At 41.2% G+C, this 23,800-nt stretch overlaps 1 protein-coding gene across 2 annotated transcripts in view; it reads right to left on the bottom strand.

Moving 5' to 3' along the window:
• Window positions 1-23,800, bottom strand: part of JADE3 (jade family PHD finger 3) — a 176,894-nt gene that overhangs the window by 42,723 nt on the left and 110,371 nt on the right. For both annotated transcript variants that reach the window (XM_066249518.1, XM_066249517.1), the window contains exon 4: window positions 15,276-15,433. In XM_066249518.1, coding sequence (XP_066105615.1) covers window positions 15,276-15,433 — 158 coding nt within the window. The remainder of the gene's footprint in view (window positions 1-15,275; window positions 15,434-23,800) is intronic.

Below are 23,800 nucleotides of genomic sequence, written 5' to 3'. Positions count from 1 at the left end.
CCCTTTTACCCCTCTCTCCCTATCGCCATTCCCTCCTTTCCCTCTGGGAATTGCTACCCTGTTGTCTGTATCTATGTGATATGTATATTATAATTTGGCTAATCCCTTCACCTTCTTTGATCCAGTATCCCCTTCCCCCTTCCCTATTACCTCTGACAGCTATCCCTCTACTCCCTGTGACCCTGCCTCTGTTTCTATTTTGTTGCTCAGTTTATTGTGTTCATTAGAGTCCACATATAAGTGAGATCATATATTTGTCCTTCTCTGCCTGCTTATTTCACTTAGCATAATAATCTCCAGGTCCATACATGGCTTTTTTTTTTTATCCACTTGTCACTGATAATACTTGGGTTGTTGCCAGATCTTGGCTATTGTAAACCATGCTGCAATAAACATGGGGGTGCATTTCTTCTTCTGAATTAGTGTGTTAGGATTTTTAGGATATATTCCTAGAAGTAGAATAGCTGGGTCATAAGGCAGTTCCATTTTTAGTTGTTTGAGGAAATGCCATCCTGTTTTCCACAGTGGCTGCATGAGTCTGCATTCTCACCAGTAGTGCAGGAGGGTTCCCTTTTCTCCGCACCCTCACCAGCACTTGTTTGCTGATTTGTTAAGGAAAGCCATTCTGGCAGTGTGTGAGGTGATATCTCATTGTGGTTTTAATTTGCATTCCTCTAATGATTAGTGATGTTGAACATTTTTTCATATGCTTACTGGCCATCTGTATGTCCTCTTTGGAGAACTGTCTATTCATAGCTTATGCCCATTTTTTAATTGAATTGTTTAACTTCCTGGTGTTGAGTTTTAGACGTTCTTTATATAGTAACTCCTTATCAGATGTATAGGCAAATATGTTCTCCCATTGAGTGGCTTGTCTTTAAAAATTTTTTTTTGTATTTTTCTGAAGTGAGAAGTGGGGGGGGGGCGAGGCAGACAGACTCCTGCATGCACCTGACTGTGATCTACCTGGCATCTGGCAAGCCCACCAGGGGGCGATGCTCAGCCCCCTATGGGGTGTTGCTCCACTGCAATAGGAGCCATTCTAGGGCCTGAGGCAGAGGCCATGGAGCCATCCTCAGCACCCGGGCCAACTTTGCTCCACTGGAGCCTTGGCTGCGGGAGGGGAAGAGAGAGAGAGATAGAGAGAAAGGAGACGAGGAAGGGTGGAGAAGCATATGGACTCTTCTCCTGTGTGCCCTGGCTGGGAATCGAACCTGGGATTTCCACACGCCGGGTCGATGTTCTACCGCTGAGCCAACCACCCAGGGACGAGTGGGGTGTCTTTTTGTTTTATTTACATTAATGGTGTCTTTTGCTGTGCAAAGCCTTTTAGTTTGATATAGTCACATTTGCTTATTTTTTTCCTTTATTTCACTTGCTAGAAGAGATATATTGGCAAAAATATTGCTTCAAGAGATGTCTGAGAGTCTAATGCTTAGGTTTTCTTTTAGGATTTTTATGGTTTTGCAACTTACATTTAAGTCTTTTATCCAATTTGAGTTTATGTTTGTGAATGGTGTAAGTCGGTGGTCTAGTTTCATTTCTTTATTTCAAAATAATTTTTTTATTTAGAAAATTAAATTTAATGAGGGTGACATTGATCAATAAGAGTACATTGGTTTCAGGTAAACATTTCTATAGCATTTGAACTGTTAATTGTGTTGTGTGCCCATCACCCAAAGTCAAATCATTTTCTCTCACCATATATTTGTCTTCTTCACTCCATTCTGCCTAACCCTTTACCCTCCCTAACAGCCCCTTCTCCCAGTTACCACTTCACTTTTAGCCATGTCCATGAGTCTCACTTTTATATCCCACCTATGTATGACATCATAAAGAAGAAATGTACTTCCATGTTTATTGCAGCATTGTTTACAATAGTCAAGATCTGGAATAGCCCAAGTGTCCATCAGTATATGAGTGGATCAAAAAGCTGTGATACATATACACAATGGAATACTACACAGCCATGAAAAAGAAGAAAATCTTACCCTTTGCAGCAACATGGATGGACCTGAAGTCTATTATGCTAAGCGAAATAAGCCAGGCAGAGAAGACAAATATCATATGATCTCACTCATATGAGGAATCCAATGAACAATGAGAACTGAGGAATGGAAGAGAGGCAGAGAAAGGGTCAAAGAGTCTAGAGGGAAAGGGGAAGAGAGGAGGGGGTCAAAGAAAGGAAAGACATTAGTGAAAGTACATAGACATAACACAGAGAGATAGAGGGCTGGATAGTAAATTATGAAGGAAAAGGGGGAAGGTGGTGGGGGAGGAGGAAAAGGGGATATCAAGGAGAACAAAGGGGGACGGGGGAGATATATTTGGGGGTACACTTGTAACTATGTAAACACAACAGATTAAAATCACTAAAAAAAAAGAGAAATGATGACATATTGCCACTTATAACGACATGGATGGACCTTGAGGATATTATACTAAGTGAAATAAGTAAATCAGAAAAAGCTAAAGATTAGTTTCATTTCTTTTTGCATGTACCTGTCCAATTTTCCCAGCACCATTTATTAAAGAGACTGTCTTTACACCATTGTATATACTCTTGCCTCTTTTTGCAAATATTAATTGACCATAAAGGCATGGGCTTATTTCTGGGTTCTCTGTTCTGTTCCGTTGATATGTATGCCTATTTTTATGCCAGTACCAGGCTGTTTTGATTACAATAAACTTGTAGTACAGCTTGATATCATGAACTGTAACACTTTCTACTTTGTTGTTCTTTTCAAGATTGCTGAGGCAATTCGGGTTCTTTTTGGTTCCAGATAAATTCTTAGAATATTTGTTCTAGATCTGTGAAATTTGCTATTGTTATTTTAATAGGAACTACATTGAATCTGTAGATTGCTTTGGATAGGATGGACATTTTTTTTCAGAGACAGAGAGTCAGAGAGAGGGATAGACAGGGACAGACAGACAGGAACGGAGATGAGAAGCATCAATCATTAGTTTTTCGTTGCATTGTGACTCCTTAGTTGTTCATTGATTGCTTTCTCATATGTGCCTTGACCGTGGGCCCTCAGCAGACTGAGTAACCCCTTGCTCGAGCCAGTGACCTTGGGGCCAAGCTGGTAAGCTTTGCTCAAACCAGATGAGCCTGCGCTCAAGCTGGCGACATCGGGGTCTCGAACCTGGGTCCTCGGCATCCCAGTCTGATGCTCTATCCACTGCACCACTGCCTGGTCAGGCTAGTATGGACATTTTAATTGATGTCTATCCTTGCTCTCCACGAACATGGTATATGCTTCCACTTGTTTATATCTTCCTCAATTTCTTTTTTCAATGTCTAATACTTTTCCGAGTACAAGTCTTTTACCTCCTTGGTTAAAATTATCCCTAGGCACTTCATTCATTCTTTCATTCACTCATTTATTTTTGTTATAATAGTGAATGGGATTATTTTCTTTTATTTATTTATTTATCTTAAATCTTTTTTTTTTTTTTGTATTTTTTTCTGAAGTTGGAAATGGCGAGGCAGTCAGACAGACTCCTGCATGTGCCCGACCGGGATCCACCTGGCATGCTCACCAGAGGATGATGCTTTGCCCATCTGGGGCGTTGCTCTATTGCAACCAGGGCCATTCTAGCGCCTGAGGCAGAGGCCATGGAGCCATCCTCAGTGCCCGGGCCAACTTTGCTGCAATGAAGCCTTGGTTGCGGGAGGGGAAGAGAGAGACAGAGAGGAAGGAGAGGGGGAGGGGTGTAGAAGCAGCTGGGCGCCTCTCCTGTGTGTCCTGGCCGGGAATCAAACCCAGGACTCCTGACTCCAGGCCGACACTCTACCACTGAGCCAACTGGCCAGGGCCAGGATTATTTTCTTAATTTCTCTTTCTGACAGTTCATTAATGGTGCATCAAAATGTCACTGACTTTTGAATATTAATTTTATATCCTGCCACTTTGCTGAATTCATTTATCAGGTCTGGGGGGGGTTAGGTCAGCTGAGGTCAGGAGCTCAGTATGGGGAAAGTGGCCCCTACTCCAGAGTATAATCCCTTAGCCAGTGTTGGATACTCCAATTCTATTTCTCGTGAGTGAGGTGAGCAGCAGGCTTGGATTGGGTAGGGTCAATAGTCCCCTCTGCAGAAGTTCTTTTAACTGGGGAGCCCATGGTCTTAGGGAGGAACAATGAAAGAATCTTCCACTGGTGCTGATTGTGCCCCCCCCAAGGTGGCTAAGCCCCTTGACCAGTCCTGACAATAAGCTTTAGAACTTACACTTTGAATATCTGTGCTCTAAGCCTCTCTCCCTTCCCCCTGTGGAACTGAGCCCAACAATGCAGGGTATTCGGGACTTGGGATGGCTGATTGTGAAGTTGTAACTCATTCAATGTGTGTGAGCTGCTGTGCAGGTGATGACCATACAAAGCAGAGTTTGCCTCAGCTGAGTTTGGTGTTTGACAAGCTTTGCCTTTGGATATGTTGCTAGTAGGGATAGCTGGGGACTGCTCTGTTATTGTGCTTAGATGGCCACTGGATGTGTTCATTCTGGGTTTCTTAGGAGGGAACCTGGTGCAGACCAGTATAAGACACTGCTCATGACTAGCCCTCTGCAAACTTTTTGACACTATAAGCAAACCAGAGTTTGTGGCTGTCTTTGCTGGGCTTAGGTACACATGGAAGGACCAAGCTGCTAGGCTGACTTTTACCAGCACTGGGCCTAGGGAAAAGTCAGTGAAAGGCCCAAGGTTTCCTGAGAACTATTTCCTGCTGCTTTTGTCTGCTGAGTGCTAGTTAGGCTCGGCCCTTGAAAAAACTTCTGGTAGAGTCTAGAGGCTGGGGCAATTCAGGGATTAGGAAAGGCAGTGGATGTGGCTCCCACTCCAGAGCCCCAGGTGTCAGTCTGTCTTCATGAACCTCAGTAGAGTGTGGTCACTAGAAGTCCAGTGGGTGTGGCCACCAAAACACAGAGATTTGGTCTGCCCAAAGTCCAGACGGTTTCTATTGAATTTCCTGTGAGGTGAAAGCCCCAGTCATATTCTCAGGAAAGTGGGGGAAATGTTACAGCTTCAATGCCAGACAACTAAATCACTGTCACATCCCCTGCTTTCCAGCCAAGGCTGCTTATTTCTCAACAGGGCCCAATCTCCATAGGGTGGGGCAAGAGAGATTCCTGAGCATGAGGCAGTTGCTTTCTCCCTGACTGCTGCCACATAAAGGGGACTGTTCTATCCAAGAAAGATAGTGACTGCGATATTGGAGAATGATTCAGTCTAGGGCAGCAGTTCTCAACCTGTGGGTCGCGACCCCGGCCGGGGTTGAACGACCAAAACACAGGGATCGCCTAAAGCCATCGGAAAATACATATTTATTATACAATACATTTTTAAATAAAATATATATTTCCGATGGCTTTAGGCGACCCCTGTGTTTTGGTCGTTCAACCCCCGCTGGGGTTGCGACCCACAGGTTGAGAACCGCTGGTCTAGGGGTTCCAGTGGCTGTCATTCACTGTGTGTCTCCTTGAGGTCACCAATTTAACACTCTCTTCATGAGACTTTAGTCTTCTCAACCCTCCCTCCACTGGAGCCCACGGTACATAGCTGTGAATGAGATTTTCTGCATTGGCCCTTTAAGAGTATGCCTGCCTCTCTCATATCTCCTGTCTCATTCTTACAGACAGAAACTTTGTCTCCTTTTACCACCAAATGCTATGTGGACACCTTTTGTGTAGTCTCTGTTGATCTAGGCTGGGGTACCTGGTCTGGGGCTTCGGGACTCACACCTCTCAGGATAAACCTCTTAGGGGAAATCTCTCCACAGCTAAGTGTCCCTTCAGATTTTCAGCTGCCACTTGCTCCTGGGAGTGGGGGCGGCCCTTTTCACGTCTGCCCTTTCTACTAGTCTTGATGTGGCTTCTGTGACTCCTTGGTTATAGACGCCTCTTCATTTAGTCCTAAGTTGGTTTTTCAGGATGATTGTTCCTAAATTTAGTTATTATAACTCAGTTTGGTCCTGGGAGGTGGCAACTGAAAAATCTGCCTGCTCTGTCACCATCTTGGAGTTACCAATTAGTCCAACTTTTACATTTAAAGGAGAAATAGAGGTCTGTCTGAAAATCTAATTATTCCTTCTTTCAGTACCATTATTGATTCAGAAGTATATGATGATATATTGTTAAGTGACAAAAACAAAACAAGAATGCTCCATTTATATAAACATATGAATGTGCATATAAGCATAGTTACTTGTGTGTCACAAAATTTATAATGCATACTTCCTTTCAACCAAACATGAAGCATTGTTTTCTTTCCATTGGAACTTATTGCAATAAATTTAAATTAATTTAAATATATAAATGAAAACCTAAAAAACTATCTGAAACTTGTTTGTTACTAATCAACATCAAAATCATCCAGTCTTCCTAAGAAAATGTAATGGAGGTCAACACCATCTTATTTGTTGAACTTAAAGAAATTCCTCATGGTAGTGAACAGACTTATCTAAGCAGCTGTAACTTACAGGGCAAGCTTGTTCTGTAATTCTATGTATTTCATCTCCTCAATCACCATATACATATACTACACTACACTGCAAGACAAGAGAACTGCAGAAAGAACAATAAAACAGAGGGAAAAAACCTAGTCTGAAAGCCAGAACAAAGATTTTAAAAGGTTTTTTCTTCACCTGCTCTACTGCATCTTCTTTTCCCCTTTTCAGTTATTATAGCACCAACAGGGTAATTCTAGCACCCAAAGATAAGGTTAAATTATTTACATATGTTCAAAATTACTTCTGTAAGCTCATTAGGAAATAAAACTCTAAAGTATTTTGACAATCTTGTGGATTAAGTAATAAATAAAAAGTGTTTAGTTTTATTAGCACTTAAATTTCTCTGGCTGATTGATTCATGTCTATAGGCAATAAGACAAGTAACTCAAATACAAATGTTAAAAATATTCCCTGGCTGGTTGGCTCAGCAGTAGAGCATTGGTCCGGTGTGTGGAAGTCCTGGGTTTGATTCCCAGTCAGGGCACACAGGAGAAGCAACCATCTAGTTCTCCACCTGTCCCCTTCCCCTCTTCTTCTCCTCCTGCAAGCCATAGCTGAATGGTTCCAGGGTGTTGGCCCCTGGTGCTGAGCATGGCTCCATGGCCTCTCCTCAGGTGCTTTAGCCGAGGAGTTGAGGTTGGTTGCCGAGCAGTGAGGCAGTAGTTCCCAATGGGCACAACATCGCCCCCAGGGGGTTTGCCAGGGTGGATCCTAGTTGGAGTATATTCAGGAGTCTGTCTCTCTGCCTCCCTGCCTCTCATTTAATTTTAAAAAATTACTATTGTGATGGATTGACGATGATCACAAATACTTTGATAGTCCTTCTGTTGAGAGGTAGGTAGGGTCTATATCTCTACCTTTCAGTCTGGGAGCTCTCTGCAAATGCTCTAATAAAATATTGTGGAATACTGTGTCAGTTTCTGAGCCCAGACCTTGAGTCTAGCAACTTCTACTTATGTGTTGGAATAGTTTACTCTTGGAGCCCCAAGCTGCCATGTAAGAAGTCAGAGTAACCTGCTAAGAGACCATGTGAAGAGGTTCTAAGACAATACGCAAATCTGGGCAGAGTAGATCATAGCATCAACTACCATCAGTGTTACAGTGGTAAATAAAGTCAGTAAGGATCCTGTGTCCTCATAGCTTTGAGTTTGTAATTCCACTATCGAAGAGTAGCAGAGAAATGCTATGTGTTCACCAAACCCTATTTCCTTTTTCATCTAGGCACATAAACAAGACTGTATTCCCCAGCCTCCTTTGCAATTAGGTGGGCCATGTGGGTTCTGGCTATGGTATATGGGTGGACAAGCCACTTCAAAGCTTAGATTCCCCCTCCCAATCTACCTGAATAGCCCACCACAGTCTTTCCTTTTTCCACAGGCTGGATTTAAAAGTTTAGGGGTGGAAAAGGGAGTGGGAAAGGATCTAGCAGATAGAGGAGCCACTAATGACAAAAAGCCCGCGTTCCTGAATGACCATATGGAGCAGAGGTGACTCACATCCCAAACCCACACTGGATGCAGACATGTGCAAGAAATAAAACCACTGTATTAAGATGCTGAAATTTTTTGGGATGCTTGTTATAACAACTGGCCTATTTGACTAATACATAATGGTAAAGAATTGTTTCCCAATATTTTAAGATATATTTTAACTTAACTATTTACTATACATTAGATTCATTCTTCAATTTTTCTAATAGATTTATACTTAGAATACTTGTTCCAGAGAAGTGAGATTTCTATTAGTAGAAAATAAAATAACTAACCAAGTAGGTTTTTATTTTAACAAACTAACATGGAGGAGCCAACCTGAAATAATGGATTAAAAGATTTTTGTTTACATTTTGACACTTTTCATATTGTGAAACATTTACATTAGTTTAAATTTGACATTTATGTTAGAAGAAAACACTTGAGGTTATGATTTTGAGAATAAAATTGTCTTCTTTTTAAAAAAAATTTTTGTAAGTTTATTTTAGCCCAACTGATGATATATGCTAGAGAGAAAGAGCTCAAATGCTCCCAGAGCAGTTTCTTTTTAAAGTTCTTTATTTTAATTTCTCATTTAATTTCAAATAATGTTTAAATAGTCTCTCAATAGTATAACTAACCAGTTAACAGACACCTTCATAACTTCTAGGAGTTTTATAACCTGTGAAAAAAGTGCTAACAAAGACATATAAAAAGAAACACTAACATAAGTTATAAAACTAACCAATAAAAAGGAACATATATGTTGTTTTTTAAAAATATATACTGTGGGCCTGACCAGGCAGTGGCGCAGTGGATAGAACATCGGACTGGGATGCGGAGGACCCAGGTTCGAGACCCTGAGGTTGCCAGCTTGAGCGCAGGCTCATCTGGTTTGAGCAAAGCTCACCAGCTTGGACCCAAGGTCGCTGGGTTGAGCAAGGGGTTACTCTGTCTGCTGTAGCCCCACGGTCAAGGCACATATGAGAAAGCAATCAATGAACAACTAAGATGTTGCAACGGAAAACTAATAATTGATGCTTCTCATCTCTCTCTGTTCCTGTCTGTCTGTCCCTATCTATTCCTCTCTCTGACTCTCTCTCTGTCTGTGTAAAAAAAAAAAAAAAAAAAAAAAAAAAAATATATATATATATATATATATATATACACACACACACACACACACACACACACATACTGTGGGGAAAAAAGTGACATATTTGGACAGAGTGAAGCATAAAGTGGGGAAATTAGCATCTCAGTTCAAAATAGGAAAAACTTTAAAAAGTCACCTTGGTAGAAAGAGATTAGAAAAAAACAACTGGGATTTCTTGGTGATTTAAGAACTGTGTTTACTTCCATAGCAGACTGGTTAATAAGGGACTGGTGGAACCAAGTGGTGAGTTGGGTTGGGTTATATAGTATCTATCACTTTCAAAAAGTAAGCTGTTCAACAAATGAAGCTGGTATACCTGGATATCGACATGCAAAACAATCAAGTTAAATGCCTAACATCTCACAGAATATACAGAAATTAACAGAAGTGGATCAAAGATCTAAATATAAGAGATACAACTATAAAATTTTTAGGAAAAAATAGGTGTAAAATTTCATGATCTTGGCTTAGACAATGATTTCTTAGATATGACAACAAAAAGACAAGTAACCAGAGAAAAAGATACACTGAACATCACAATTAAAAACTTGTGCCTCAAAGGACACAAGCAAGAAAGTGAAAAGACAACCCACAGAATGGAAGAAAATATTTGTAAATAAGATACTTGTACCTAGAATATATAAATAAATTTTACAACTTAACAATAGAAGGACAAATAGACTAAATTTTAAAATAGGAGGAATATCTGAATAATTTCTCCCAAGATATACAAGGTAGTTTTACAGCTGAGAGCATGGGAAACAGCTTGTTCTTGCATTATTATTAATTACTGCATTTTTTGAGAGACAAACAGAGAGGAAGGGAGAGTGATAAGAAGTATCAATTCTTTGTTGCAGCACCTTAAGTTGTTCACTGATTGCTTTCTCATATGTGCCCTGACTGGGGTGGGGGGACCCTACAGCCAAGGCAGTGACCCCTTGCTCAAGCCAGTGACCTTGGGCTACAAACCAGCAACCATGGGGTCAGGGCTATGATCCCATGCTCAAGCCAGCGACCCTGTGTTCAAGCTCATGGGCCTGTGCTCTAGCCGGATGGGTCCATGCTCAAGCTGGTGATCCTGGGGTATTGAACCTGAACATCAGCCTGGGACAGGAAAGTCCCAGGTTCAATACCCCGGGATCACCACTGCCTGGTCAGGCTGCACTGTTTTCTATATGAACAACTGTAGGCCTACTTTTGACCCACTTTGTATTTAGGAAGTATGCAGGGATGCACTCTATAAAAATAGGACATTCTGGAACTATTGATCTTTGTTTTTCTTACCATAATACATTTTGGTTCTTCACTAATTTTCTTCCCTAACATCTACCGATTTTTCTCTTTGCTTTCTTTGTCTTATTCCTTACAACAATAAATATGTTATTGAAAACCTACTATTTGACAGTAGGGTTTCTGCTGTTAGGTACCCTATAGTCACATTTTGCTGTCTTTCCTCCTTTTCTCTTCTATTCACACACCATTGTACCTTTCTTTATGTGCTCACTATCACATTTTCTTATCCATCTCTATACTCCTCTACTTGTGATTATTGTTCACGAGTGTGTGTGTGTGTGTGTGTGTGTGCATATACAACATGTTTATTAACATTATTGGGGTATAACTGACATATTAAACTGCATATATTTAATTTAATTATTTTATTATTATTATTATTATTATTATTATTATTATTATTTTTGTATCTTTCTGAAGTGAGAAGCAGGGAGGCAGAGAGACAGACTCCTACATGTGCCCAACCAGGATCTACCTGGCATGCCCACTAGGGGACAATGCTCTGCCCATCTGGGGCATTGCTCCTTTGTAACTAGAGCCATTCTAGCGCCTGAGACAGAGGTCATGGAGCCATCCTCAGCACCCAGGCCAACTTTACTCCAATGGAGCCTTGGCTGCGGGAGGGGAAGAGAGAGAGAGAGAGAAAGGAGAGGTAGAAGGGTGGAGAAGCAGATGGGTGCTTCTCCTATGTGCCCTGGCTGGGAATTGAACCCAGGACTTCCACATGGCACACCAATGCTCTACCACTGAGTCAACTGGCCAGGGTCTAAACTGCATATATTTAAAGTATACAAATTAGTAAGTTCTGACACACAAATATATACATGTCTGCAACTGACACTACAGCCAAGATAATGAATATATCCATCACCTCCAAAAGTTTCCTTGTGCCGTCCTGCTCTCCTATCCCCTTCCAAAAAACTACTGATCTGCTGTCACTAAAGAGTATAGTAGTCCTTGCTTTGCCCAGTGGTATAGTACTGTAAATAACTGTGTAAGCTGAAACTGTGAAAAACAATCTTAAAAATCAATGGGGAAAATTATGATTGTTCAATGACCCTTAAAATTTTCATCAAAACATTAAAAAACCTTATTGTTGGCTATAAATATATAGGGAAATAAAAAGTAGTAAAACAAATATGTATTTAATACACTATAATTTGAAACATAGAGAACTTAAACTTCTTTATAAAAACTTATCAAGAGTACAGTACATGACTGCTTTTCATTGCTTAACTTATGTCACAGAGCAAGCACCTTTTCTAATGCCTTGACAAATTGTCATACTACCTTCTAAATTTTGATCAGTTTCCAAATTTGGTCCTTTGTGCTTTAATTGTAAAATGTTTCTGGGCATTCCTTTAATGTGCAGTTTTTTGCTGACACCATTTTCTCTGGGACATTGTCATTCTTTTCACCACAATCACTTTATTTATGTCCATAAGTTAACCTTCACTAAATTCCTTTAGCTGTATATCCAGAGCCTCTCACCAACAGTGCATACACATTCCCACAGTCAGTTATTTATTCTATAACTACATTTAGTTTAATTCAAATTTCTCTCCCAGTATTATCACTTTTTTTTAATTGAGAGGAGGGGAGGCAGAGACAGACTCCTGCGTGCACCCCAACCAGGATCCACCCAGCAAGTCCTCTACAGGGCGATGCTCTGCCCATCTGGGGGCTGCCACTGTTGCTCGGCAACTGAACTATTTTTTTAGTGCATGAGACCAGGCCACAGAGCCATCCTCAGCACCTGGGGCCAACTTGCTCAAACTGTTTGAGCCATGCCTGCAGGAAGGGAAGAGAGAGAGAGGGAAAGAGAGAGAAGGGTGCAGTGTGGAGAAGCAGAAGGTCACTTCTCCTTTGTGCCCTGACTGGGACTTCAACACACTGGGCTGACGCTCTACTGCTGAGCTAACTGGCCAGCCCTCCTTCAGTATTATCACTTTTTATTCCTTTGTTTGGTGGAATTATCCAGGAAAATACTCTGGGCCTAGAGATATTTTTAGGGAGAGTTATTAATTAAAAATATTAATAGTTATAAACTATTCAAATGATCTACTTCACAGTGGGTGAGTTGTGGGAATTTGTTTAGGTAATCTTCAGGAAGGCAGAAAAAACTCAGAGAAATAAAAAACAGAATACACACAATAAAATAAAAGAATAAATCCACCAAGAAAACATAGCAATCATAAATGCATATGCACCAAATAAACAGTGCTGCAAAACTGGTGAAATAAAACCTGATTGAACTGATAGGAGAAATAAGCAATTCCTCAATTACTGTTGGAGTCCTCAACTTCTCTCAGTAATGGACAAAATAGACAGAAAATCATCAAGGATATAGAAGAACTCAATGCCATCAACTAACAGGATCAAATTAACATTACAGAATACTTCACCCAACAGCAGCACGATACACATTGTTTTCAAGCACCTATAAACATGTACTACAATAGGTCATATCCTGGCCCATAAAATAAACCTCAATAAAATAAAAACAAATTGGAATTATGCAGAATGTGTTCTCTAATTAAAAAGGAATCAAAACTAGAAATCACTATCAGTAAGATAACAAAAACATATCCACATACTTGGAAACTAAAAATCACATGTCTAAAAAAAAAAGCCTCAGAGAATAAAAGAAGGTGAAAGATGAAGTCTTAAGGGGAAAAAATACATTAAGATAAATGAAAATGAAAACACAATACATCAAAATTTGTGGGACACAGCTAGCACAGTGTTGAGAAGGAAATCTATAACACTAAATATTTACATTGTTAAAAAGAAAAAAATCTCAAATCAGTAAGCTAAGCTCCCAACTCAAGAAACTACTTAAAGAACAGCAAAATAAACCCAAAGCAAGCAGAAGAATTGAAGTGGATAAGAGGAGAAATAAATTAAAACAAAAAATAATGAAACAAAAAGATGCTTCTGTGAAATGGTCAATAAAATTGCCCAACCTATAGCAAATAAAAAAGGAGACAAAAATTGCCAATATCAGGAATGAAAGAGAAGGTACTAACATTTCATTTGCTTCAAGTATGTTCATAATTGCTCACTGAAGCATTTTTACAATGGCTGCTTTTAAATCTGTTAGATAATTTTAATATCTCTGTCATCTTGGTATTAGCATTTATTATCTGATCAGGCAGAGATTCTCTTCGTTCTTCATGAGTTATTATCATTATCATTTTTTTTTTTACTGAAACTTGAATATTTTGGGTATTATGCTATGAGATGCTGGATCTTTAAACCTTCTGTTTTGACTGGCTTCCTCTGACACTGCTCTGGCTGGAGATCAGGTTGGGGGAGAGTGACTATCAACCCATTACTATCAGGTGGTTACAGAAGTATTGATTCACCAGTTGGCCTCTGTCAACATCCAAGGGGCATGGATTTTGTTACTGCTGAGTGAGGTTGGGGGTTCTGGCTCCCCATTAAGCCTCTGCTGATATGTCTCTCACTGGGATTGGTAAAAGTACCTTACTACTGCTCCACATGTTGCCTCTTCCACTGACACCACGGGAAGAAGAGGAGCCCTCATTCTCACTGGGCAGCGGTGAAAGTCCTGACTTTCTACTAAGTTTCTTCTGACACCACGCTGGATGGCAAGGGGGGATGTATCATAACTGTCAGGTTGAGGTGGAAGTCTAAGCTCCCCATTGTCATTGCTATGGTATATAAAAACACTGGCAGCAAGGACATAAAAATGCCTGACTCATGTGTCCATTCATAATGCTGTTCTGATTTTTAGGAGGCAGGAAATGGTGTCAATGATGATGAGCTAGTAAGGTTCCGGATGTGTTGGGAAAGACTGGAGTTTTCCTTAAGAGAGATAGTCGCTCTGTGGGTGAGATAGCCTGGGCTTGGGATTCCAGAAGTGATTTAACAAGCATTTCTTCTGGAGCACAACTAGGACCTAAGAACCTGCTGCTAGGTACAGAGAATTCAGGAACGCGATCTATGCCATGTAAGAACCCAATATGTACTAGAAAAAGATAGATGTACAATAAGATGTATAATTTCTCATAGTAACCAAGAGGTCCTACCAGCCCCTTTATCTGTTGCTATCCTTTTCCTTCCCTTCCTTTCCCTCCCCTTTGTCCTTCACACACACACTCACTCAAACTTATATCAAGAATTTTAGTTCATGGAAGCCTGTGCAAAGAATTGGGAACACAAAGACCAGTAAGAAAAAATGGCTTCCAAACCAGTTATTACTACTGAGAAGCTGAACTTATTACCTCCTCTGGTAGAAAAGTCCTCTCCCTTTTATACAAAACCAAAATCCTCTTCTACTTAAACTTTCTTCTCTTGTCTTTGCAAATTCAGGTTATGTGCTTATAGTCAAACCAATTATTATTACAGTTATCCCCTTTTGTGTTTATGCATTTTATAAACTCTAAATGTTTTGGACTTCTATTTATAGATGCTATCACTCTAAGGACCCTATTATAATGAAATGACTTCACATGGGGTTATATATTAATAGGTTATATAATTCATGCTCTGTTTTTCTTCAAAGACTAATAAATGCTACTGATTGTTGAGTCAGACCTGAAAATCCTGGTCTCCAAAATCTTATCACATTTCAGATTGGACCTCAAACAGTTATCCTGTTAATGGGCACATATTTTATCCCTAAATGAATGAGCTTGACTTTAACTACTAACCTATCCTAGCCTGGTATACTTTGTCACTGGTCTGAACGAACTGGTGAACATGATATGTGACTTTGTTTATAAATGTATAATTAGCCACTCAAAGTCTCTTTCCAAGCAGCACACAGAAAAACCATAAGAACACTCATTCCCTAAAGTAAAAGTTGCAAGCATTCAAATACCTGAGGGAAGGCTGTGGAAGAGTGTCTGGATTGGCTGGTACCTGGACTCCCTTTTCCCATTCCTCTTTCCATGTATCCGTAAAGAGATAATAGCTGTCAGGATTAATGTGGTGAGAATCTGAAAGTTTCATGGCACTGATGAGGTCCTTCCGGAATACCTGGAAAGACATTGCACACATCACAAAAGAACTAAAACCATTTAATGCTATTTTAAAAAGACAATATCCACCTACTCTATACTTAAACGAGAGAGAGATCTCTAACTTCCTAAATGGTCAGATCAATTCCTATTTGAAGGGGTTTGAAGTATTTACAGGGAAACCAGCTACTGGATTTTTTAAAATTATTTTTTTATTTATTCATTTTAGAGAAGAGAGACAGAGAGAGATAGAGAAGGGGGGGAGGAGCAGGAAGCAACAACTCCCATATGTGCCTTGGCCCGGCAAGCCCAGGGTTTTGAACCGGTGACCTCAGCATTCCAGGTCCATGCTTGATCCACTGCGCCACCACAGGTCAGGCGCTACTGGATTTAACAAAGAGTAAAGGGGTCCTTTCTGAATTATTTTCTTGGATCCCTGAATTTAAAGGAACAATACAGATTACTCTAAACAGTTTGTATAAAACAAACAATTCTTAACTCTCTCAAATTAATCAACAAGTATCCTCTGATAAATTATAATTGTATATTTAGCCATCACCTTATTTTTATATTAACTGAGAAATAATATTAGACTTATAGAAAAGTTATAAAAATAGTACAGAGCTCCCATGTACCCTTCATATAGTAGTTTCCTCTAATGCTAACATTGTACATAACCAGTGTACAATTAAACCAGAAAATTAACATTGCTACTGTACTATTTATTAATTAATCTACAGACCTTATTCAAATTTTACTAATTTTCCCCTAGTGTCCTGCTCCAGAATTCAATCCAGGATCCCACACTGCAGTCAGCTGTCATTCTCCTTAGTATCCTCCAATTTGTGACAGTTTCTTGGTCTTTCCAGACCTTGACACTTATGAAGAATATTGGTCCTGGTTTGTTTTTTTTTCCACAGAGACAGAGAGAGAGCCAGAGAGAAGGATAGACAGTGACAGACAGACAGGAATGGAGAGATGAGAAGCATCAATTATTAGTTTTTCATTGCACATTGCGACACCTTACTTGTTCATTGATTGCTTTCTCATATGTGCCTTTTCTGAGGGCTTTCAGCAGACCGAGTAACCCCTTGCTCGAGCCAGTGACCTTGGGTCCAAGCTGGTGAACTTTTGCTCAAACCAGATGAGCCCACACTCAAGCTGGCGACCTCGGGGTCTCGAACCTGGGTCTTAGGCATCCTAGTCCGACGCTCTATCCACTGCGCCACCGCCTGGTCAGGCTATTGGTCATGTTTTTGATAGAATGTCCCTACAATTTGGGTTTGTGTGATGTTTTCTCATGATTAGATTAAGGTTACTAATTTTCGGGCAAGAATACATGGAAATGATGCCGTGCCCCTCTGATTCCATTGTATCAGGGATGTATGATATCAGTGTCATGTTAGTGGTGATGTTAAACTTGATCACTTTGTTAAGGTAGTGTCTTTGCTAGTTTTCTCCACTGTCAGGCTACTATATTTACTTTTGTAATTAATAAATATCTTAAAGAAGATACTTTGAGATTATTAAAACATTCTGCTTCTTTTCAAACTGCCATGTGCTAATTTTAGTATCCACTAGTAGGTCTCAGTCCTATATGTATTAACTTGAATTCCTCTGTAATACAGATGTGTCCTTTCTTTCCCATTTATCATTTAATTTATTTATACTATAGACACATGAATATTTTTGGGTTATAATTCAGTTATTCTTATTTATTTTGTTGCTGAAATTATTCTACTTTAGGTAATTGCATTTTTAGATTGGCTCTTTCAATATGTTCCATAGTTTTTGGAGTATTTCCTTAAATTCCTATATTCCTATATGTTCTAGAAATGTTTGCACCTTATAACTCAGGGATACCCAAACTATGGCCTGTGGGCTGCATGCAGCCCCCTGAGGCCATTTATTCGGCCCCTGCCACACTTCCGGAAGGGGCATCTCTTTCATTGGTGGTCAGTGAGAGGAGCACAGGAGTACTGTATGTGGCGGTGCTGCAAAGTGCAGCGTAGCTCATGTACAGTACTACTTCCGGTAAGTGTGGCTCCAGAAGCACGTCATATCACTTGTTACAGCTAGCAGCGACAAATATGGAACTGGACATTGACCATCTCATTAGCCAAAAGCAAGCCCATAGTTCCCAATGAAATACTGGTCAGTTTGTTGATTTAAATTTACTTGTTCTTTATTTTAAATATTGTATTTGTTCCCGTTTTGTTTTTTTACTTTAAAATAAGATATATGCAGTGTGCATAGGGATTTGTTCATAGTTTTTTTTTATAGTCTGGCCCTACAGCAGTTTGAGGGACAGTGAACTGGCCTCCTGTGTAAAATGTTTGGGGACCCCTGTTCTAACTGGTTAAAAAGCTATTGGGTTATTATTATTTTTTTGTGTTTTTCTGAAGCTGGAAACGGGGAGAGACAGTCAGACTCCTGCATGCGCCTGACCGGGATCCACCCGGCACGCCCACCAGGGGGCGACGCTCTGCCCACCAGGGAGATGCTCTGCCCCTCTGGGGCGTCGCTCTGTTGCGACCAGAGCCACTCCAGCACCTGGGGCAGAGGCCGAGGAGCCATCCCCAGCGCCCAGGCCATCTTCGCTCCAATGGAGCCTCGCTGTGGGAGGGGAATAGAGAGACAGAGAGGAAGGAGAGGGGGAGGGGTGGAGAGGCAGATGGGCGCCTCTCCTGTGTGCCCTGGCCGGGAATCGAACCTGGGACCTCTATTATTTTTTTTTGGACAGAGACAGAGATAGATTCAGAGAAAGGGACAGATAGGGATGGACAGGAAGAGAGAGAGATGAGAAGCATCGCTTCTTTGTTGTGGCACCTTTGTTGTTCACTGCTTTCTCATCTGTGCCTTGACTGGGGGGGGGGCTCCAGCAGAGCGAGTGATCCCTTGTTCAAGCCAGCGACCATGGACTTCAAGTCAGTAACCTTTGGGCTCAAGCTAGCAACATGGGGTCATGTCTATGACCCCATGATGAAGCCAGCAACCTGGTGCTCAAGCTGGTGAGCCTGTGCTCAAGTCAGATGAGTATACGCTCAAGCTGGCGACCTCAGGGCTCAAACCTGGGTCCTCTGTGTCCCAGTCCAATGTTCTATTCACTGCACCACTATCTGTTGTCAGGCTCATATTATTTTTCAAAGAGAGGGTTTTGCCTCTTCTTCGCATAGTCTTAAGTTTTTTTTTTAAGATTTTTTTTTTTTAAAGTGAGAGGCCAGGAGGCAGAGACAGACTCCTGCATGCACCCCACCAGGATCCACCCAGCAATCCCCTACCAGGTGATACTCTGCCTGGCTGGGCCGCAGCTCTGCTGCTCAGCAACCGAGCTATTTTAGTGCCTGAAGCAGAGGCCACAGAGCCATCCTCAGAGCTCAGGGCCAACACTGCTCCAACCATTCGAGCCATAGCTGTGGGAGAAGGAGAGGAGAGGGGGAGGGGTGGAGAAGCACATGATTGCTTCTTTTGTGTGCCCTGACCAGAATTTAACTGGGACTTCCACATGCCAGGCTGACGTTCTACCACTGAGCCAACTGGCCAGGGCATTTTTTAAAGATTTTATTTACTGAATATAGAGAGGAGAGAGAGAAAGAGAGAGAAAGAGAGAGAGAGAAAAGGGGGTAGCAGATAGTATCAACACATAGCAGCTGCTTCTCATATGTGCCTTGACCAGGAAAGCCCAGGATTTCAAACAAGTGACCTCAGCATTCCAAGTCTTAGGATTCTAATTGGCTTCTCGTTTAATTGCATTGGCTAATACCTATGCTAATATTTGAAACAGTAATGGGGATCGGGCATTATCTGTCTTCTTCTTGCAATGAGTGAAAATGTCTCTAGTGTTTCTCCATTAAATAAGAAAAAATAAGATAGTAGGTTGAGGACTATGGGTTGTGTGTGTGTATTTCATAATGCTTTTTTTTTTTTTTTACAGAGACAGAGTGTCAGAGAGAGGGATAGACAGAGACAGACAGACAGGAACAGAGAGAGATGAGAGGCATCAATCATCAGTTTTTCGTTGTGACACCTTAGTTGTTCATTGATTACTTTCTCATATGTGCCTTGACCATGGGCCTTCAGCAGACTGAGTAACCCCTTGCTGGAGCCAGTGACTTTGGGTCCAAGCTGGTGAGCCTTTTGCTTAAGCCAGATGAACCCGTGTTCAAGCTGGCGACCTCGGGGTCTCGAACCTGGGTCCTTCCGCATCCCATCCGAGGCTTTATCTACTGCGCCACTGCCTGGTCAGGCTATAATGTTTTTTTAAAATTAAGTGAGAGCAGGGGCGAGAGAGAGACAGACCCCCACATGTGCCCCTACCAGGATCAACCAGACAAGCCCATTATGGTGCAGTGTTCTGCCCATCTGGCATACTGCTTGGCAACTGAGCTATTTTATTTTATTTTATTATTATTATTATTTTTTTTTTACAGAGGCAGAGATAGACAGGGACAGACAGACAGGAACGGAGATGAGAAGCATCAATCATCAGTTTCTCGTTGCGCGTTGCGACTTCTTAGTTGTTCATTGATTGCTTTCTCACATGTGCCTTGACCGCGGGCCTTCAGCAGACCGAGTAACCCCCTGCTGGAGCCAGCGACCTTGGGTCTAAGCTGGTGAGCTCTTTGCTCAAGCCAGATGAACCTGCGCTCAAGCTGGCGACCTCGGGGTCTCGAACCTGGGTCCTTCCGCATCCCAGTCCGACGCTCTATCCACTGCACCACCACCTGGTCAGGCAACTGAGCTATTTTAGCTAGCGCCTGAGGCCCTGGCCATGGAGCCATCCTTAGCCCAGGGGTCAATTCACTTGAATCAATGGCTGCCGGGGTAGGGCTGGGGTAGGGAAGTGGGGGTTGGGGGGAGAAAAGGGAGGGAGAGGGGTGGAGAAACAGATGGTGGCTTCTCCTGTGTGCCCTGACCAGAATCCAATCCAGGACATCCACCACATGCCAGGCAGACCACTGAGCAAACCGGCCAGGGCTCATAATGTTAAGAAAGTATCTTACAGTTACTATTTTTTGACTGTTATATAATCACTGGGTATTGAATTTTGCTAAAGGCCTCTTCAGTGTATATAAAAATAATTACATAGTTTTTCCTTAGATATGTTAATATGTTATAAAATTTTATTAGATTCTTTAATACTGAAACTTGCATTTCTAAAATAATTGTCATTTGGTCATGATATATTATTTTCTTAATATGGTATTACATGGCCTTGGCCAGTTGGCTCAGGGGTAGAGTGTTGCCCGGCATGTGGAAGTCCCAGGTTTGATTCCCGGTCAGGGCACACAGAAGTGACCATCTGCTTCTCCACCCCTCGCCTTTCAATCTCCCCTCCCCTCCTGCAGCCATGGCTCAAATGGTTCCAGCAATTTGGCCCTGGGTGCTGAGGATGGTTCCATGGCCTTGCATCAGGCATGAAATAGCTCAGTTGCTGAGCAATGAAGCAGTGGCCCAGATGGACAGAGCATCGCCCTGTAGGGGGCTTGCAGGGTGGATTGCAGTCAAGGCAAATGCGGAGTCTGTCTCTCTACCTCCCTACCTCCCTGCTTCCCACTTAATAAAAAAGTGGTATTATATGCTGTTTTATAATATTTTATTTAATATTTTTATATCACATCCATGAATAATACTTATTTGCAGTTATCTTTCCTTTTTTTTTGTATTGTATTTAATGTTTAGGCATCAGTGTTACACATGCTTCATAAAAAATATTAGGACATTTTCCTTCCATTACAATGCTCTAGAATAACCTGAGAATTATTGGGACTATCTGGTCTCTATGAAACCATATGGTTGGGTACTTTTTTTCTTTTTTTGTGGGAAAGTTCCATAATAATTTCTTCTACTTTTTAAAAAAATTTATCTCTTTAAGTTTTCTACCTTTGATGGAGTCAATTTTAATAATCTGTATTTCTGTAAGTTTTCTAGCTTATCAAGTTTTCAAATTCATTTGTTCAGATGTTTACAAAGTATAGTCAGTTCTACTTTGCACAGCAGTGTGGGACCATAACAATGACAGTGAGCATAGAAACTGAAAAATAATCTTTTTTTTATAATTTTTTTATTTTATTTTACAGAGACAGAGAGTGAGTCAGAGAAAGGGACAGACAGACAGGAACGGAGAGAGACGAGAAGCATCAATCATTAGTTTTTCATTGCGTGTTGCAACACTTTAGTTGTTCATTGATTGCTTTCTCATATGTGCCTTGACCGCAGGCCTTCAGCAGACTGAGTAACCCCTTGCTGGAGCCAGCGACCTTGGATTCAAGCTGGTAGGCTTTTGCTCAAACCAGACGAGCCCGCGCTCAAGCTGGCGACCTTGGGGTCTTGAACCTGGGTCTTCTGCATCCCAGTCCGACGCTCTATCCACTGAGCCACCGCCTGGTCAGGCTAATCTTTATAAATCATGGAAAAAATGATGTTTTTTTCTATACCTTTAAATATTTTAGTCAAAATATTGGAAGGTCTCTTACTGTTGGTTACGTATGTATAGAGAAATGAAAAAATATAACTATTGTAACATCGTTAGTATACTGTTAATTAAGCATTATAAATATTGAGCCCTGGCAGGATTGCTCAGTTGGTTAGTGTCATCCTGATATACCAAGGTTGCAGGTTTAATCCCCAGTCAGTGCAATACAAGAATCAAGCAATTAATGTATAAATAACTATAACAACAGATTGATGTTTCTCTCTCCCTCTTTCCTCTCTCCCTAAAATCAATCAAGAAATAAAATTAAGGCCCTGGCCGGTTGGCTCAGCGGTAGAGCGTCGGCCTAGCGTGCGGAGGACCCGGGTTCGATTCCGGGCCAGGGCACACAGGAGAAGCGCTCATTTGCTTCTCCACCCCTCCGCCGCACTTTCCTCTCTGTCTCTCTCTTCCCCTCCCGCAGCCAAGGCTCCATTGGAGCAGAGATGTCCCGGGCGCTGGGCATGGCTCTGTGGCCTCTGCCTCAGGCGCTAGAGTGGCTCTGGTCGCAATATGGCGACGCCCAGGATGGGCAGAGCATCGCACCCTGGTGGGCAGAGCTTCGCCCCTGGTGGGCGTGCCGGGTGGATCCCGGTCGGGCGCATGCGGGAGTCTGTCTGACTGTCTCTCCCCGTTTCCAGCTTCAGAAAAATGAAAAAAAAAAAAAAAAAAAGAAATAAAATTAAAAAAAAGAAATATTGAGATTTTTTTGTAGTAAAGCTTATCAGGAGTAGGTGAAACAATGCTTGCCTTCTTTTTATTATCATATAACTTAAGATATAGAACAAGCATGAGATGGAATGTTTCCATTATTGTTATTTTTAAAGAAAGTCTAATTTTGGTTTGTATTTCCCCTTTTCACCCAACAGTTGTTTAATAGGTTTAAAATTTCCAAAGGGAAGAACCTTTCTGTTTTTGTTAGTAATTCCTGATTTTACTGAATTTCAATCAGAGGGTTGTTTATATTTGTACTCAATGAAAATTACTAATGATTTCTTTGTGATCAAATAGAATATTTAATCATATTTTGTATATGTGCCGTAGACAGTTGGGATGGTGTGCTCTCTATTATTTCTAATATCAAAGTATAGAATCTGATGTATGTTCATCAAGATGTACCTTACTGGTTATGTTGTTTAGATCTAATATCTCCTTACTTATTTTTCTGTTCACTTAATCTGTTTGATATTGAGAAAGTTACTGGAAAGTCTTCTATGATTAGTGTGTTTCTATCTATGTCTCCCTGCATTTCCTACAGTTTTTACTCCATAAAAGTGGTTGCTGTGTTATTCGGTGTATAACTATTTACAAGTATTGTAATGTTCATGGTGAATTGTGGCTTTTAGCATTAAAACATCTCGTTCCTTGGTTTGGGGGCTTGATTTCTACTTTGATATCAGGATTGCTACTCTTGCTGTTTTTGTTTCCATTTTTTCCGGTATACCTTTGTCCATATTTTTATTTTTATCCTTTCTGAATAATGTTTTAGTATACTCTTGTTTTTTCTTTTTTTTTTTTAGTGAGAGGCAGGAGGCAGAGACAGACTCTTGCATGCACCCCAACCAGGATCCACCCGGCAAGACCACTAGGGGGCGATGCTCTGCCCATTTGGGACCGTTGTTCCCTTCTAACTGAAACTATTTTCAGAGCCTGAAGCAGAGGCCATGGAGCCATCCTCAGTGCCTGAGGCCAACTCACTCTAATCGAGCCATGGCTATAGGAGGGGAGGAGAGTGAGAGAGAGAGAAACGAGAGGGGGAGGCATGGAGAAGAAGATGGGCGCTTGTCCTGTGTGCTCTGACCAGGAATCAAACCTGGAACCTCCATATGCCAGGCTGACGCTCTACCACTGAGCCAACGGGCCAGGGCCAGGTATGCTCTTACATGCAGCATATAGTTGGGTCTTGTTTTGTGA

This window comes from Saccopteryx bilineata, chromosome X, assembly GCF_036850765.1.
Source record: "Saccopteryx bilineata isolate mSacBil1 chromosome X, mSacBil1_pri_phased_curated, whole genome shotgun sequence".
Lineage (NCBI taxonomy): Eukaryota > Metazoa > Chordata > Mammalia > Chiroptera > Emballonuridae > Saccopteryx > Saccopteryx bilineata.
The sequence above is the reverse complement of the archived record's forward strand: the minus strand, read 5'-3'. Positions and strand labels throughout refer to the sequence as shown.